The sequence below is a fragment of the Antennarius striatus genome, chromosome 7 (assembly GCF_040054535.1).
Source record: "Antennarius striatus isolate MH-2024 chromosome 7, ASM4005453v1, whole genome shotgun sequence".
NCBI classification, from domain to species: domain Eukaryota; kingdom Metazoa; phylum Chordata; class Actinopteri; order Lophiiformes; family Antennariidae; genus Antennarius; species Antennarius striatus.
The window spans coordinates 6,805,529-6,824,856 of NC_090782.1; the positions used below are offsets into that span (position 1 = coordinate 6,805,529).

At 40.5% G+C, this 19,328-nt stretch overlaps 1 protein-coding gene across 5 annotated transcripts; it reads right to left on the reverse strand.

Moving 5' to 3' along the window:
- Positions 1-1,038: 1,038 nt before the first annotated feature.
- Positions 1,039-19,297, reverse strand: tnfaip8l1 (tumor necrosis factor, alpha-induced protein 8-like 1). Of its 5 annotated transcripts, XR_011036772.1 has the most exons (6): positions 18,168-18,266; positions 7,924-8,219; positions 5,366-7,409; positions 4,665-4,836; positions 2,091-2,406; positions 1,039-1,911 (listed from the first exon to the last, which is right to left on the reverse strand). XR_011036772.1 is itself a non-coding variant. In XM_068320049.1 (3 exons), the coding sequence occupies exons 2-3, from the start codon at positions 8,199-8,201 to the stop codon at positions 7,121-7,123; spliced, it is 567 nt and encodes a 188-aa protein (XP_068176150.1). In that variant the 5' UTR covers positions 8,202-8,219; positions 18,311-19,297; the 3' UTR covers positions 4,905-7,120. The 5 variants fall into 5 exon arrangements, 3 of the variants coding, with proteins under 3 accessions (XP_068176150.1, XP_068176149.1, XP_068176151.1); XR_011036773.1 differs by lacking the exon at positions 4,665-4,836; XM_068320049.1 differs by lacking the exons at positions 1,039-1,911; positions 2,091-2,406; positions 4,665-4,836; positions 18,168-18,266 and adding an exon at positions 18,311-19,297 and having other exon boundaries at positions 4,905-7,409.
- Positions 19,298-19,328: the final 31 nt, after the last annotated feature.

Here is a 19,328-nt window from a genome sequence, read left to right on the forward strand (position 1 = left end):
AGAAATCAGACACAAGCCCAGTGTAATCTGCAGGCTAAGACGATTCCTGCCTACATGTTGACAGACTGCTGTCAGCCAGTAATGACCACCAGTCTGGATAAAAATCTCTTAAGAGTGGAAGACATAGAGCAGCCACCACTAATCTGATTGTTCATCAGGACATTCTGACGCACAGAACCAAAGTTCACTTGTATGCTACTGTGGAGCAGATTCCTTTGCTTTAACAATGAACTTTTATATCTACAGCATAAATGATTACATAGTGAGAATTAAAAAACAGTGACTGAGATAGCTCAGTTTCCCCAGAATATCATTGTAGTTAAAACAAAAAGCCCCATAATAGTTTGAACCTCACCATTAAGACCTCATGCTGATGAAAACCTGCCCTGTGAATGACAGCGATCTTTACTGGTGTAATATTCAAGAATAACAATATATCACCAAAAACATTCTAATTAAAGCTTCAGCCTAAAGTTTTATTAAATTTGACCCCAACTTGAATCTAAATAGTTTCTGCACATTGATTTAATTTGTGAGTTTTATTATTTCTCTCACATGAAAGATGTTTTGGGCTCCACAGTCCGCTGGCGTCGCGCTCAGAGTGTCTGTGGTGGATCTTATCAGGATGTCAACACGTCATTGTTGCAGTGGTCATTATCCACAAAGTCACAAGCAAAGTCTTGTATTCGTCGCCATCCCATAATGGTTAGGATGATGACGATCAGGATTAGCACCAGTATCTGATGGATCATTCATACCCTATCACTCCACGAGGATGTTATCACAACAGATCAGAATGTTCAAGATGATGTTGGATACTTTCCAGTACGTTTTTTTTTAAATTCACCGAATCTAAAGGATTGTTGTTTAATGGGTCATTGAGCACCATTCCCATTGACAGTTATATAAAACATCAGGGATGAAAACGTGTTTCTGTTTCTCGTGTGTTTTCTTTATGTTTCACACAAGGTGATGTTGCCCTACTTTGAAGAGAAACAGGTATTGGTTCCCAAATAAAATGTACTAGAAATGTTTTTTCAAAAGGGGCTTGTACAGGTCTCACCAAATAAAATGTACTAGAAATGTTTTTTCAAAAGGGGCTTGTACAGGTCTCACCAAATAAAATGTACTAGAAATGTTTTGTCAGAAAAAGGCTGGCACAGGTCACACAGAAAATATTTAGCTATTGCAAAATCAAGGTGCACATATTCTGTGTTGACATAAATGAGAAGAATACTTGCAGACAGCTTCTAACAGAATAAAAGTGTTGAAAAGTCCTAAATTGACACCTTGGAAATATGTGGCTTTTGAAATGTCCATCATTCATTCAAGAGCGTCAAATTTCCACATTACACACTGCAGTAACCTCACAATAAGGTACCAATTTGCAGGTGGCATCTGTGATTGAGAAGGATGATGCTTTAAGGACACAACCTTCCCTGGACGTGCTTTCATTTCATTCAAAGTCATTTTTGTGACCTTAAATTAATTTGGGTCTTAAATGTCTTTTCCCCAAAAGCATTGCTGATTTAAAGTCAGTGAGGAATAATGAGTCTTTGGCACAGTTGGTGAGAGCATTAGCTGTTGAGCTTTGCAGCCTCTCAGGTCCGCTTTAGAGTGTGTGTCAGAGTTTGGAGAAACTGGTCCCTCGCAGGAGGAAAATCTATTTTAGCGTGCTGCAGTCATCTTCTTCTCAAACAGAACACCGTTGCGTTCTGTTTTGTATTTCAATCGACCAGTCAGGAGTAGGAGGGAGAACGGTGGAGAGCCTTTGTCTTCTCACACCTTTAGCACAGCCTCTGTTCTGGAACAAGCCGGCTGGCCATCAGGAAGCAGCAGAGCATACACGCTGGGACACTTCAGCTGCATGATTGTGTGTCTGCTGAACTTTCCCACTGCAGATCCAGTTTTCTGGTTAAATTTGAGTAGACACAGACAGGGAGAGAGCACACCTTACACAAAGTGGTGGAAAAGATAGATATTAAAGCAGCACTTTGAAAAGCAAAGACCACAGGTCTGTCAAAATTCCCTGTGCAAAATGCTTTTTAGTCACAGTCTGGAAGCATCTAGGCATTTGGGAACGTATGTACCTGGACAGCAGAGACGTGTGGTTGTGAGAGGGCTGGATGTGTTCATACAACCACATTTGGCTCCAATTTGAAAATGATGACTCTTCTTAGCACACAGTGTTCTTTTTTTTTTGTGATATTAAATATGGAAGTGAGCAGATGCCGTCTTCCCTGAGGTGTCCGGTGCCGTAGATTATTCTCAGGGCTGTGCGAGTGTGTGTGTGCAATCCGTGTCTTTCCAATCCTCTCATGCATATTTTGTGTTGTTTGCTTTTGGATTCCCCTCCGTCGTGATTTTCCTCCTTGAACAACACGTCAGTCAGGTGCTCTCCGAGGACTAAAGCAAGGGAGGGAGAGACAGAGATGTGGGGACACCGGGAAAGAGTAAAAGAGATTGAGAACGAGGGAGAAGATGGGGGGGGGGGGGAAAGAAGAGTTTTGAAAGACTTCTAACTTCCAAGCTGACTGTCATAGCTTTGCTTGCCAGAGGGGAGAGCACCTCTAAGCATACTGGATGAGTAATGATGTGGAAGGACTACAAAAGCAAAGTAATACATAATAAGCAGCGCTCACTCTGCACTGCTCCGCCAGCTAACCTACATGAGATTGGTGCTGAGAAAAAAAAACAAAAAACTGGTCATGCTTAAAAGGTCAGCAAGAACTCCTGTTAAAGGGGAGGCATCTCCCTTAAGGTCCACAAACTGAAAAACGGTTTAGCAAATAAGGACACAACTGATAGACTGGGACCCATGGATTTACATAGAAATGAGGTAACAAAGCAACACAATGTGACAGGTTTTACAAAGGGCACATGCTATTTTTACATATCTCAGTTACAGTATATGCTCACAGCAGCTGACTTTTCATCTGCTGCAGGGGATGAAATCTGTGTGTGTGCTTCAAAATAAATAATTTCCTCTGTTGGTCTGTTTGAAAAGTTCAATAAAGCCATCATCATCGAACTGGCTAAATTTTCTCTAGTGCCACTTTTGACTGCAATCCCAGTCCCTTTTAAAAAAAACCCCCCCCAAAACAAAACATGGGCCCAAAGGGCATTTTGCTGGCATTGATGATTAAAAGAGAAACGGCTGTGTGTGTGTGTGTGTGTGTGTGTGTGTGTGTGTGAGCAGAAAATTGCCTACTGGTTAAACACAATGCCTGTGGTTTATTTTGATGCACCACCCAGAACTCAAATATTAGCCATCCAGGTTTTGCAATAATAATCCACCTCGGTTTGCCCTTCCTGCCAGAGTTGTGCTTGCCCAGTCAAGTGTTCATCTGATCCTATAGAAAAGTATAACATTACCAAATATTATAATCTGCTAACATGTAGAAACAGTAACGGGACCTTTTCTTTCTATTTGTAGCTATATCCTGTTTAGGATGCAGGGCAGCTCCTTTCTACTCACTTTATAGTAATAGTTATGCCCCAGCTGAAGTGCACCTCCTGCAATTGTACTGAGAGCACTCGTTCGTATCCGCCGATAATCACAGCCTGATTGACAGTTCGACACCCACATTTTTAGAAATCACTGGAGCGATACATAAGCAGCAAACTGGAGAAAAACATGAAAACTAAAATTCTGCTCAACTTTAATTTCCCCTTTGAATACATGGTATTCTGCTGTTACCTCTTACACAACTAGATGACAAACGCAATCATTACACAATGTAACACGAGGAGGATACAGGAATGGGTTCCTTCTGTCTACCATGTTGTGTTTCCAGTCAAAACCTCTTAATTTTTTATATATTTATGTATAAATGTTGCTGTGTAAGGATTATTCCTTTTGTTTTTATTCTACATTTTGCTGGTTGAGTGACTTGGTCTCTTTCCAGTGGTTGGTTTTGTTTCCAGTACAGATCTCAAATGTCAAAAAGTTTTCAACACAGAATCTAAATTGTGAAGCAGAGACCTTTAGTTTTAGTTTTTTGTTTTTTTTTCGGAACTTAAATCATTCATATTTTGTTGTTTCCATGGCTACAAGTTAAACTCATTCTGAGAGTGGGATGCATCTCAGGTGTTTTTCAGGGCGAAAATTTCAATATATTTTCATGACTTGTGTTCACACGACCCCATGTTCCAGAGATATGCCTTAAAATTTTGGCAAGACCGTTACAGATTTTAATAAGTGATATATTTTTTAAGTCAGCAAGACTTGCAGTCAAAGGAACAGCCTCCCGTGGTTTTGAATGAAATGATCTCATCAGGATGTTTTTGCTCTGACGTCACATTTTTATCACAAAACAGGAAGAAGTGCACAGGGAAACAATGAGATATAACCAGACATGAGCACAGCTCATCCATAAGATAACTTCCTATCTCAAGAGCACATTATCAAGACGTGTGCAGCGATAATGACCAATAGATGATAATTGCACACTTGGTGCTGCAGTAGTCTTTCAAGTGTGCCCCAGGGAGGATATACAAGCATCCACAGAACAAATTATCATCCAGAAGTCTGCGAGGTAGCAGTCAATGACAGATTAAACCAAATTCACATAAGGCACTCCCTTAGGTTACACTTGAAAATAAATGGAAGCTTACGTATTTGAATGCTCCAAAAAAAGAGAAGCAAGAAATCTGTGTCTTACTCATTTCCTGTTCCAGCCTTGAAAATGGTGTGGGCCAGTAGGAAGTGGAAAAAAATTACCCAAAACTTCAATTGTTTGTCAGTGAGGAAGGGGTTGTTTCACAACAATGTTTGGAGCAGGAGGATGGGATTTGAAATCCAGGTCATTCATTTGTCAAATTATTCCCCCTGATCTGGTGAGAAAATTCACAAAAAGCGTAGTGATGAACCATCCATGCTTAATAAATGAGGGAAAAAAGGATTCTTTTATAAAAGTAAATTGTGTATTTGTTGTGTTTGGATACAATACAGAGGCACAAAAACAATCATATGTACATGAATGAAAGTAAAAACAGTTCACAATCTGAAATGTAAATGTCAGGTGAAAGGCTTATGACAAAACAAGCTGGGCTGCTGCAGTTGTTTCTGGTGATTTTTTATTCAGTATGCCAAGGATTTAACTTATAGAGAGATTTGAACTAACCAGAACACATGAAGCAATCAAGAGAAAATGGCATCTAAAGACAAACATTCAACCTTTCTGGGGGACTTAAAGAGAGGGATTTCCTTAAAAGCTTTCCAAAATTAAGCAATCAGACAAGAGTCTTACACAGAGGGAAGCCATCCTACAATCAAAATGGAGAATAAAGAAAAGCAGCACTGAAGCCAGCACATTTGTCTTCATTTTGAGTACGAGGAAGTTCATAATAATTGAGTGCTTACTGTTTTCTGAAATGTCCCTCTGGAGACAGACTGCATTACTGCTAGGAGAAACGTCAGTTTGTCTTCTTTGGCTGAGCTGCTGTGCATGAAGTTAAAAGTTTCAGCAATCCTATCTGGAAAAGCACAGTGCTTATTACACGGCTCAATTTCCAATTCTCTCACAGGTATGCACACACAAACACACACACACACACACACACAAACACACACACGCTCACACGTAGAATACAAAATGAGGCCACATCACAAAATAATCTGCCAGACCGGCTCAGAAATACAAAAAAACAGATTGACAAAAAAAAAGAAAAAAAAAAAAAAAGGGAGACAGCTATTATGTGAGGTTTGAGAGATGATAGTAAATATTCATATGCTCGTTTATATGACAAAAAAACAAAACACGACAACATTGCTCCAGTAAAGGACTTGCAGCACGCAAACAGAGATGGTTATCACATTATATGAGGCTGCTGTGTGGCTGAATGGAGTAGCTGCTCGACAGCGGCGGGCTATAGGCCATTATGCCACCGCAGAGCTGGGAGCTATAATTGCAGAGGGAGTCGAGTCAGGTACTCTGTTTGTCTCCTGCTATAATCTCTATACCTTTCTCACTCCTTTTCACAGACGTGAAGCTGCAGTCTTTCATTAAGACTTTCATTTGGAGTCATTTTACTTCAAAATCTGTCAGAATTCAAACCCAAGTTAATGTTTTTCAAGATAAACCTCAGTCTGCACTGACAAATACAAAATGAAGTTGACCCTGGGTTCCAACATCTATTATGACGATATTTGGGATGAACTGGTGCTTTAGCCCCCCCCCCCACCCCCACCCCTCTGATAAAATGTCAGAGGAAACTATTTCACTTGGTGTCTCGCTGCGCCACCGCTGATACGATTAGGATATTTATAGACCAAAAAAAAAAAGAAAGGCAAGACAATCAACCAGTGACAATTGTGTTTGTGCTGTGTACTGTTGATCAGAGACAATCAACAATGCACAGAGCAAATGAGTTCCTTCATATTTGGCTCCCCATGACCCAAATACTTCACGTCTTGAGGTGGTTATGAACCCACCGGTTAAAGAAACTGGGTTTATGGGTGTTTTTCTAAACCGAAGGCTGGTCGCTCCATAAAGTTGACTTCAGTGCATGCTGGTGAGAGCTGTAAGATGTAGGCTAAGCAGGATTACACTTCACATAGTTTCATTATTGCAGGAAAATACAGTACAGCGCTTGTTCACAAATGAGTGCAATATACATTAAAACTGATTAAGAGGAAAAAAAACAAAAACACTTCTTTTGGTCTGTGGGTATTTAACGATGAAAATGAATTTTCTTTCCGTCTCCTTGTTCCCCAAAACACTGTCAGCCATTAAATGCACCTCACAGAGATATAACTAAAGGCCTGTGCCTGGACTCATGTCTTTTTGATAAATACGAGCTACCATAGTGCCCTTGGAATGAAGATAAAAACACTTTTTTTCCCTAGGCACAGTTGTCAAGGCTCCTAACCCGGAATACACTGATAAGAGTGTGAAGATTTACATTCATTTAGAAAAATAACATATCTGCTGGCTTTGTTTAGAATAGAATACGAAACAAGAGTTTGGACAAACTAGGCAGATTCAGTTCAGTGTTACCGTAGCGGCTGAAAGGCACATAAACAAAGTGAGATTGTCGCGTAAAAATAAGAAATCCTTGAAGACGGTACACGAGGTGTGACGAGAGGTAAAGTTTCTGGATGACAAGGTCACAGAGGTCAGAGGTTTCCCTCGTCGAGCATCTTGTTGATCCCGTTGCAGATCCTTTGCAGGTAAGGGCGATAAACCTCCGAGGGCCCGTAGAGAGCTGCCAGGAAGTCACAGTCGGCAAAGTGATTAAAGACGTGGTTGACTCGCGAGTGGCTCTTCGCTGTCAGGTGGCGTTTAATGGCCTGGTGCAGCAGTTCACGGCAATCATTCAAAATAGCACTCAGGATGCGACGGTCAAAGGTGAACTCGATCTGGTGGAAACTGACTGCCGTCATGGCAAGAGTGTGCACCTTCTTCCTGTGTGAGGAGGAAGAAGAAGAAGAGAGGCCATCAGTTTCTAATTCTGTCAGGGGCGGAAGAAAGAAGTAAAAATAGAAACTGCTGTCTGGTATGTTTCTTTATAAAAGTTCCAGAAGCCCCTCTATCAGTTATATTATTGTGCTGCAAAGTGACGCATCTCCACGCTAATAAAATAACCATTTTCCACACTGTGCACTGTTGTCAGCAGATCATGCCTCCAAGCTCAGCTCTACTATTTTAGTGCAGAATATAGATATAAAGAAGTAAAAGTCAATTTCCTTAATTAACTTCCTTCAGCACACATTAATGCGCTGCAGCTTCTCCCAGCTTAAAGCTCACCATTTCTCAAGACATGCAGATGTTTCAGACATAATAATATTCAAAACACATGATGGGATGTGACCAAAAGGTCGTCATTTGAACACTGTTAAATATTTTAATGCACAGACAGGAGTGTTACTGATCATCAGACTCTACTAGAGCCGCTCCCGTTTCCACGGATGCCGCCTACCTGAACTTGTCGACCAGGATGAGCTCCTCCGTGTTGAACTGGTTGTTTCGGTAGAGCACGCCCAGCTTCACCACCATCTTCACCAAGTTCTTAATGATCTTCTGGGATTCCTTGCGGTTGCGCGTGTACTCCTTGGTGACGCGGTACAGCTCATCCAGCACTTCGCTGCTGGTGTCATCGATGAAGAGGTTGGCCATGGTCTTGGAGGCCATCTTGCTCATCACCTTCTTTTGTGCCTGCAGAGCGAGGTTCTTGGAGTTGAAGGAGTCCATGTTCATGTCTGGCTCAGGATCAGGCTGGAAAAAGGTAAGACGAGTTTATTTCCAGATGAAAGCATGTACATTTGATGTGAACCTAGAATTTCTTCAGCAGCAGCTCAGACCTTTTGATCTTGAAAGTAATACAGGCCAGAACAACACAATGACAGCTTGCAAATAAATTCCACACTATGTTTAAACTGCAGGGCCTAGAGCTGTCCCCTTTATCAGATAATGAGCCGTGGCAGCTGTCAAATTAGTCCCAGCAACCCTCTGGCTCGGAGCCTACAAGGTAGTTAGAAAACAATGTGTCATTAAGCTCGCAGAGTTAAGTCCGTTGCAGCATGGCCACACAAAGACGACACAATCAGGAAGTCTCATGCTGAATTTGTTCAAGGAGGTGTGCATGTGTGTGTGAGCAGGAAATAGACACACACTCATTCAGTGCACACATGTTGTGTGATTCTGACTCAGCCTGTGTTTTTGTGTCAAAACAGAACAAATCAGCGCTGCACCAACAAAAGAAGCACATGTGTCGTGGGGTCACGGAGGTCACCGGTTTTCACAACCACAGTCTCTCCTCGTGGACGAGGCGAGCCCACAGTACGCCACATCACTCCGGCAGCTGTATGCCATTGTGGTCTGTGGGGCATGTTCTGAGGTTTACACATTCTGTCTTTGAGAAAATAAATAAATTAAATGTTTTCTTTCACGTTCCGTCTGTGACCTTCACCCATTCCCAGGGTCCAGCAGAGAGTAGACAAGAGTAGACAAGCGACTGCTGCCTCCCAATAACAGCTTAGATTCATGTTTAAAAAGTAATTTATTTTTATCTTAATTCAGACTCATAGAAAAACTCCCCAAACTAAACTTGGCTGCAGCGACTTATTTTGAATTATTTTTAATCACAAATGTCAATAGAACCAAAGTGACACCCTCAAATAACTGATTCTGCTTGACTTTCAAACACAAAGATGTGTATTTAGCAATTAAATCAAAACTAAAGCCAAATAAAGCAGTAAATCCTGCAGATTGAAGAGCTGCAAAAAGTTGATCTTTGGTATTCTTGCTTTTGGCAACGTAGATTATTTAGTTTATTTTAAAACTAATTATTTTTAAATTTATAGACACATCTTACATGTAAAACAACAACAACAAATAAGACGCACGTTTCCGAAATATTTTAAATAAATTACGACTTTAAGGCTGTCCCTCGACACAACAAAAAAAGAGCAGAATATCCAACATAAATGCAAGATGCCCTCTTTAATTCTAGAAGAAGCCAGTGTGACATCACAGACGTCTCACTTTGTGCCATCAATAAATAATAATGAAACAATAGGATAGTAGTAACAAATGCTAGCATTTTAATCACGACGCTTTTTTTTGGTCAGTTTTCAACTTGACCGCTTCTATTCATCTTTGCTTGTGATGCGTGTCCCACCAGTGGACAGGTCTGTGCTGACAACAAGGATGTGAGCGTGCTCAGTGAGAGAAGCCACATCAGATCTGATGTGGCTTCAACTCTGCCACATCAGCAGGAATCAGAAACATGACCACACACAAAAAAAAGGCTCAAAAAAGAGCCAAAAAACATCTGAGTCACACATGAGCAAAAAAAAGAAAGAAAAAAAAAAGTGATTTTAGCCACTTCTGACTGCAGCACAAATGCATCCTTTGACCGCAATGATCCGAACGACAACATATCGCAGATCAACAATACTGAAAACACCAAAACAAGATTTCCATTATATTGCAGTTTAGGAGTAAAGAAAATACACAAGAGCAGAAGATGTACTGGAAAACTAAATATAAAGCAGGTTTAACAATCAGGCCTTATTTTCTTCACACATCCCACACTAAAAACATTAATTATTCTCTAGCACAGCATCACCTTTGCATCACAATGGGATTTTGATCTTTATGCAATATCCCTACATGTGAATGTAACTGAACGCTCCACTGCAGTCTATGAATGGTAAACTGCCTCTTTACGTGCTGGGGAGTAGTAAAAATGAAAAGCAGGAAAGATTCTATTGCAGCAGCTGACAGAATGAATGGTGACGTATCCCTGCTGTGATGTCTTGTTCCGTCGGCACAAGCGGCGCCTCTGCCACAATGTGACTTTCATTCCTCTCTCTCCCTCCTCAATGGCTCTCAAAGAATATCAATAAGACTCCTTGGAAGGAGTATCAGCAGGACGTTTTCCAGGGAGGAGACGCAGCAGGCAGAGACATGACGACAGACAAAAACTGGAGGTGTGATATGTCTCCCTTTAGAGACAGAGAGAATGACGGTGTTGAATGAGAAGTCATTCATGTACCGTTTCATTCTGAATCTAGGTTTATACCCCCTGATTTAGCTGCATATTTAATTGGGTTTCTTGCTTTACTGATCAAGGATCACTGGCAGATCCCCATCAACCAGTTCACCACAAATCCCACCCTGATGTAATGTGTGTGAAATGGCCAACAAAGGAAACTACGTAAATGATCAAATTGAAGAACTGAATGAGGCATCTTCATTTTTATTAAAAAAATGGAGACGTTCTGTCGCTCCTATTAGGTCAAATGGACAAGCCCTTATGGCACCACCCTCTTGATTCACAGCTGTGGAGTGATGTAAACAACCCCTGGTATTATTATCTTAAGGATAAAGACAGATCCACACTTCCCAGCCTCTGTTTCCCAACATGAGAACCAGGTGTTGAGGAAATGTTTTCTCTCAAAGTGGGATTTCTGTTGTTTCTGTGTTTGTTTTTTGTCAGTAAGCGGGATGTTTCAGGTCCTGGGATGAGTGCACATTGTAATTAAAATCTAAATTTACTAATATTAAAAAGGTCGAGTTTAGCCAGCACGGACATGGCCTCAGAAGTATTCAGACAGGAAATACTGTAATGCAGAACAAGTCAGGATGAAAGCATATAGGCCTGCTTCCCAAAGCAGCTAAAATAAATAAGCTAATAAATAAATGCATATATTTATGGCAAGCCAACACCTCGGTGTAACCAAGCTAGAAATTCATGAACATTGTATGGACCAGCATGCACCTGGAGACAGGAGGGCAAAAGCTCAGCAAACACACGTCTTGTCAACTGAAACTGGATCGGCCGGTGTCGGATGGACGTCCCTGGGTAATCTACCCGGAGACTCTCACACCATCTGAAGGTGCAGACAGCCCTGTCAATCACAGCCGACTGGGACTGAGGTTAACACCAAGAGGAAATCATTTAACTGTCCCCTCTGCTTCTTGGAGGATGACTGGAGCAGAGAAGGATGGACTCAATGGGCTGTTTATGATCAAAGTTTAATTTGTTTTGCCTCTTGGAGTTTCAGGACAGGTGAAGATGTCTACATTAGGGACACTCTGGGACATGAGTCCCAATTCATTTGTGGAAAGGCACCACGTGGGATGATGAAGCCCACTGGCTGTTGTTTTCATTCAGCCATTTCACATTTAGCTGTTGGAGACCTAAAAGACTAATGCATTGAGTAGAGGAGCCGTGAAAGGGACTTTTGCATCCTGTTGTTACAACTTTGAAGAATTTACTTTTACAGAGACTGTTTTTATTGAAAACAAAAGGATTACTTCTACCCTTAATAGTAAGACTGCAACTAATTGCTGGTATGATTCATCCTTTTGTCATTGAGTGATGTAATAGGAAGGGTGGCATTGTCAGTCCATCACCTTGGTACAGAAAAAATGTTTCAATGTCTGCTTGTAATGTCTCTTAGAAGAATTGTCATAAAATGTGCTCCAGACATTAATGTTCCTATCAGGATGAACTGCTCTGCCTTCAGTGATGGTCTAATAACATCCCGCTTCAAAGCGGTGATGTATTGTAATTGTCAGAGTTCGTCCATTCGTTCATATGTCCACCAAATATCTTCGCAATCGTCGCAGACAGAAAGATGAAACAAAAAGCACATTACTCAGGCGGCAAAGGGGATGAAAATGAGATGATGACCTTGAAAAAATAGATCCAAGGTCAAATTTCAACTTTTGTAAACTCAGGAAACGGATAAGACAAAGACGAGGGAGAAGGCCAGTTTGAGTAAGACCTTAGATCAAAGCTAGTGCTTTGATCTACCTATGCAATAGCTTTGATCTATGGTCAAAGCTAGTGCATAGCTTTCACCTACCCTAAAAGGTCAAAGCTGGGCACTTGTCAGGTACAACATTCAGGGTACCCTGATTTACCCTTCATGGGATGTTGCAGTCTCTGACTACCTTATTATCCAGTGATATCCAAGGCGTTCAAATCCCCTCTGTTCAATCACAGCAGCACAAAACATGTTGGCTCAAGACATTTTCTTTCTAGCCCTCTGAACATCACAAAATGTTAGATGCAGGTGTTTGGCATACGTCACACACATAAGACAGTTCCATTAACGCCACTGGATATGACCTGAGGATTTGTTTTGTCTTTTAGACGACTCATATTTGGATTAAACTGAACATTATATGAGGGTGGCATGAGTTTTCCGAAACAGGCGGATGGGGAGGATGCAGCCTTTATCAAATCTTGTCAAACTGAAGATGAGGTGTGACGGGTGAGGAAGAGCCAGAAATTGCAGTTACTTTTAGCTTCCACCTACTCCAACCAACACCGTCAACACTTGAGGCAGAAGTGGCCACAGCAACCAAAATGTCATCCCTTTAATAACTGCTGCCAGGCGAACAGCACAGAGACAAGACCAATGAAGAATGTGTTTCTACAACGTCACACTGATAAAAGACTTTGACAGAATGCATAGAACGTTCCACAACATTTTATTTTACAAGAGATTGCTTGATGGCAGCATAAAATGCCACGACGTTCCCATTCTTCTTGGATCAGTAGTCACAATGATTGGGGCAATGCCACCCTGAGAGACATGAGACATGAAGATCTGGCTGCTGCAGGATGGATCATATCAGTGAGAACCGCCCTGGAATTGGACAATTTTAATACTCTCTAACTTTCTGAATATCACACTTAATCATGCTCACACAGCAGAAATGGCCCTACATGCTGCCCTCAACCCAGCATCTGTAATCATCACTGACATTTAACAGCCTTTTTTTCCCCTCGACTGTGTACTCGACACATTAGGTCACCATTCAGACGGTTTATGAATGGGTGTTCTCACGTACAGAATACAAAAAGATTCTTTGTTTTAATATTTAGCAAAGCAAACCCTCGGTCAACCATCGGTTCAAGGACAAACCTCTTAGCTGAGATGTCCCCAGTTTGAGTCCTTTATTATGGATCTGTCCGCTAAGGATTATTGATAAAATGTCAGAAATTAATTAAGTACATTGTAAAAATTTGAAGACGTAATTTTTTAAATGCATGTCTCATGAGACTACCTGTCCAAAACCCTAAAATAGTCTGCATCATAGCAATGAGGACAAATATTGTGCACAATGCATTATAATCGACGATTCGTCAGAGTGGATAAAATAATGTAACAGTACAACAAGAGGATATAACATGGAGAAGCAGAGAATCAGCTCTTCTGCCACAGCGCAAACACAAACTAAGCCTGATAAGCTTAGCTGCTGGACTGGTTTGGAGAATGTTGTACTAAACACACAGCCTGCACGTACGTATTTGGTTTGCTGCCTATGGGTAAACGTTCTGTCAGTTCAAGGTAAATAATGAAAAGAAATGAGCCAGCATTGAATGGATAGGGGTTGTCTGTAGGAAGACAATCCAATTCCAAATCAGAAAGTCTCACAACACTACGCAGTCGACAAAAGAAAAAAAAAAAAGAGGAAAAAACATTGAAAACCCACAGCCAGAAAGTTTGAAAAAAGAAGAAGAAAAAGAAGCTTTCTTGATCATCACTAAAAGCAAAACGAATGTCATTAGAATGAATTCTTATCGGGAAGTCTTAAATGAGAAAAGTTCTTCCTCCACAGATCCTCCCCAGCTGCATGATATAATCTGTTCCCACTTTGAGAAACAATAGACAATCCTGGTTGTTATATAAAGTACATCCGTGCTTTGTGTTCAAAGAGGACAGGACACATAACCACTCAAATGAGCTGAGCTGCTGGAGCAGGGAATCAACAGCAGGATTTCAGGGCAAGTGAATGCTGCAATTTCATCTTCCATCAAGTTTTGTAACGTTTGATGTTGCATAACAGAAAAGGTGCTGACAGCAAATAAGAGAGTTAGCGCTGGGCATAATGCCATGTTGACAATGCTATATGGCAGGCATATGTGTTAAAGTAATGGTCTCTCTGTACACACACTTATCTAGTTCAGTGGCTCCGACATGGGGATCGTAATTGCATCCTCTACATATGTGAACGTGTACACTTTGAATAAAGTAGATCTTGGCATGGTAGTTACAATTCAGTTCCTTTCTCATCTTCCCACACAGTCACCATCTGCGCAGAACTGCTGAGAAGGGAGACAATCAATGCTCAGACACCGTGCCCCATCCTACCCCTTTTTTAATGGTTTTCTCTGATCTGCAAAAGCCTGTAGAACAATTAATAATTAACACATTGGCATATAATGGATCATGGATTAATAATTCATTCTGCCTATTTTGATTAAAAAAGGCCTGAGGCTATGAGGAGTCTGCTATAGTGCAACAGGTTGGAGCAGACACGTGGGGCGAGGATAAAGGGTGGAGCACTGTCACATATAGGAAGAGACTAGGTCTGAATTGATGCTGCTCATGTAGAATCAGTGGTGTTACACATGTATTAGGAGAACAGGGCTGGGAAAACAGTAGCTGCTGCGCTGCCTCAGGCTGGGCTAACATAACACTCACTGACAACATTTGTTCTGCTATTAAAATTCATGAGAGAATAGTAGTTTTATTGTTGTAGTTGAGCAGATTTGGAATGACACAGTTGTGCTGAAAGGATAATATAAAGCAGACGGGTACACTCTGCACTTTCAAGCTCACATGTCCAAACTTTAAATACATTATTTACAATGTAATTGGCATTTCAACAGCGCTGCAGTTTATATGGATGACATGATCAGTGTTAACTGATGCTTGAACTATGATTGATGTCTGAGGCTTTGACATTTTAATTAAAACCACCCTAACAGCATGGCGCATTATGACTAATTTTCCACACTTCTGAGCCCAAAGAGCTTAATTTGTTAATTCAGTAGATCAAAGGCCTGGTCAATTCCAGCATGCTCAGCAGCAAGAACATGAGTAGAACCAGCGAGAACAGCGCTGGACCAACATGAGATGACAGAATTGTGACTAAGGGGTGGGCAACGTGGCCTCTAATATAAATAAATGAGATTGAAATTTTAATATAATGTATTATACATAAGAATTATTATGTATAATAGCTTTATTTAATTATATACAGAGTCACAACTTTTCTGTATTTGGGGTTGAGAAGGATTCAAGAGACATCTCACAGGCAATAACCAGACAACATCCCTCTTTTTTTTTTTACACTTCCAACAATGGAAAAGATTTTTGCAGGTCAATTTTTTATGCTCTTTCAGTAAACCAAGGCCACAGGCACCAAGTGTTTTTGGTTTCCAAGGAAACTAGAAGCCACCTGTGTGCCTAGATTAACTTCTGCAGCATAGTAAAAGCAGGTCACACACCTTCTGTCCTTTCTGTGGGTTACCATGGATTCTTCTGAACAAGACCCAACAGGGCCTACAGTGTTGCTGCAGCAATCTCAAACACTCAGACACCACAGGGGGAGGGACTGGCAACTTATGCTGCTCTATTTGAAAAGATGTTTAGATGAGGGAATCACAATGATAGCTGCAGAAATAACCAGATGAGGCTCCCCAGCATCTGTGTTGTATTAACGGGTAGTTATTGTTTATTCGTACGGTATGTCCTTTAGAGTACCACTGACCTGAAATAGTTTTTTTGTTGTTGAGCCAAAGTCATAAAAATCTAATTAAAGCTGGTTATAACATCTGAAATATCATTTAAATTTTTTCCCCCCATTTCTATCTTGTGTCTTGATTTGCTTATATTTGCATACTATCTAATTGGATTGCTGATGATAGCGTAATTAACATTTCTTTTATAAAAATTGCTCATTATGATTTTTTCCAAAAAAGATTCCCACATGCTAGTCCAAACCCAAAAATAATCAGTCTCCTACAAAGATGCTACTTAACTGGATAGAATCGTTGGCAAAAAGGTTGAAAGCCCAAAGATTAACTGAGAAAATGAAAAACAATTTTTAAAAAAACTCATCCAAATCTATTTCACAAAATAATAGAGCAGCAAAAATGACTGATATGATGAAAGCAGGAAATATCTGGCACTTTCCCATTTGAAAAATCACTTCAAAATGAAAATAACACATCTAATTTTACAAATATCTCCATATACAGTGGATTTCTTACATTTTTTGTGTGGTTGCAAATTGTACCTTGGCTTAACTTTGCAAATGCTACCGCCGACAAAAATATAAAGGGAGAATAAAAATTAAATATATCCCCAAACATTTAATTATTTGACCTCCGATTAAGCGAGGAGAGAAGAAACCCCAGGTCGAGATGTCAAACTATAATTCCATTGACACGTCTGTGGAGGCCGTGTGTGATAATGTGTCCAGCTACCCGGCCGAGCCAGGGCCACACACTGAAGCTATTCATGCAACACGCCAGCCTTGTTCTGGGAGAAGCTTTACAATGTCAACACAGCAAAGCGTTACAAAACATTTCTGTGTTTGCAAAACATATCTTCACGTAGTCCAGGTTTGGTTTGAATATGCAGTGGTTTTACTGGAACTTAAAGGATGTTTATTCTGCATATAAACCAGAAAGGACATAAATCACTTTATTCCCAAGTATTTTTTTGTTGTTGTTGCTTTTTTTTTTTTAGATTTGTCTGCAATTTTTGCAACATGGTGTACAAAGGTAGACTTTGAGCTGACTTGCAATAAACATAAAACACAACATTCTTGTCATGTTACAACGGCTCGTGTGATAATCTACAGATTGTTTCATCTACAAACCACAGCGACACATAAATAATGCAGCAAGCATGGTTCCAAAAAAGGCTAGACTTTAAATTTGGATGACATTGCTGCAACTAGAGAAGAAAAGTCATCAAATTTCCAAACTTTTGGGTTGAATTGATACCAAACACACCTTTCACCTGGTGCAAAGTCCTACATTACTGACAATTAGAGAACAAACTCCATCAGTAAGCCTGTTTGCTACTCACATGTACCCCTGCACCCAGAATTTAGCAGCCACTGTTGTGACGTCACAATGACGTGAATATAATAGGTAATATTACTTAATTTATATCCTAAATTAAGGTATACAACGGGATTTCTTTCTACCCTTGGCACTGAGAACTTTTTGTTTATCAGCAGTAGTTAACAGGGTTTTGGACCAAAAAAATGGATCATAATTCAAATCCTTGCTTTCTGTGCCTCTTCTTTATTTTAACTGGCAACTTAAATAAAAGGCCTTATTTTTCATGTGTAAAAGAGACAAAATGATCCAGAATCAGGGAACTGTACCTGGATCCTTCTCAAACATGGAACGAACGTCTTCCTCAGGCCGAGACCCACCCCAAACAAAATCTACTTCAAAACCTACTGACGTTTAGATGTAGTTTGGAAAAAACAAAAACCCTAACTAAAACAGATGAGAACACAGAACTTTCTCCAAATGTCACAGCGGATTTTTAAAGCCGTCCTGTTTCCTAACAGCAGAATAAAATTCTCGGAACAGCACTTCCTTTTAGCTCGATGACTCGGGAAAACTCTGAACTAACGGCGACCAACTTGTAAAACAGCCCATCCAACATCACATCAAGTCAACAACTTATCAATACTACTATTGAAAACAATCGTCATACACCTTCTTGATCTGAATCGAAGTTTTTCCCCCCCCATACAATCTTCTGCTAGCTTAATTAACACAATGCTATATTTAAATCACGCCGTAACTGATTTAACTGATGACCGTTACTTCCGTTAGTTTTGTGGAAGGAAGACTGAACCCCAACCCTGAGCTACAGACGTTACCAAGCTTATTTTGCCGGGGGTAAATCCCTCTTGGGGCGTGAAGAGGCTTTTTATGATCCGCCACAGGCCTCCGGCCAACAGATGAGACGATTGATCAGATGCGTCATTAAAAACTGATCGATCGATCAGGTTTAAGTACTCACCCTCCTTCACCTCAGTGGGGGGGGGGCGGGACACGGGAATGGTCAGCCAAACGAGATGACAACACAATCTGAGCAAAATATCTCAAGTATTCATTCTGGCAAGGGGGAAAAAGAAAAAAAAAAAAAAAAGTCCCTTCAAAGCATGTTTCTGTTTGTTGTTCTGTCACATCCAAACGTTCACACCGTCCTCCCCTGCACAGCTTCCTTTTTGTTCTCCAGTCTCAGGTACAGAGGAGTAAATTATTGAAAGTGTTTTCTGCTCTGTGCTGCTGTGAGATCGGTTACCAGCTGAAACTCGATTCCTCCTAGTTAAAAAAAAAAAAAAAAAAAAAAGTTTCAAACTTGAGAGGGACCTAGAAATCGACAGATTGATGTGGGTTTGGACCAATTGAGAAGCACCAGGGAGGACGGTCCGGCCCAATCAGACCGAAAGAAAAGGACCATTTACACTCAGAACACTCCCTGCCCCCCCATTAAGACGTCCAGTAATTATCCATGTCCAGCTCCAGTCCTAAAACGGAAAATGTCCCAGAGGAAATGGAGCTCAGCTAACAATGAACAGGAAATGTGTGGTGCTTTTTTTTTTTTTTTTTTGCCATGGTCTGAATACTATAAGGGCATATTAATTTGCACATACACTCACTAACTGTATCACACTTGTCAACATTAAAACGAAATTTCGTGGTGTATATTTCAATCTATTTGATTACATGTGAATTAGGTAGTTTATTCATCTTGGGTTTTCCGGGTGCAGGAAGTTTGTCCTCATCTGTAAATACAGGTACACCTGAAGTCAAATAGCATATTGCATTGTTCAATGTTGAGTTAATTCCCTGCAATTAAAGTATTAATAATGCTTCGTTGTTTTAAGATTTGTACTTTCTGTATATATCTATTGTAAATTGACGTCGACAGTGTGTTTATTGTCTTATAAAATCACAGGACACCTTCGATGGTGAAATTGATGTAGAGCGCCCTCTATTGGAATTAATAATTGGTGGTAGGAGGTTCGCTGCCA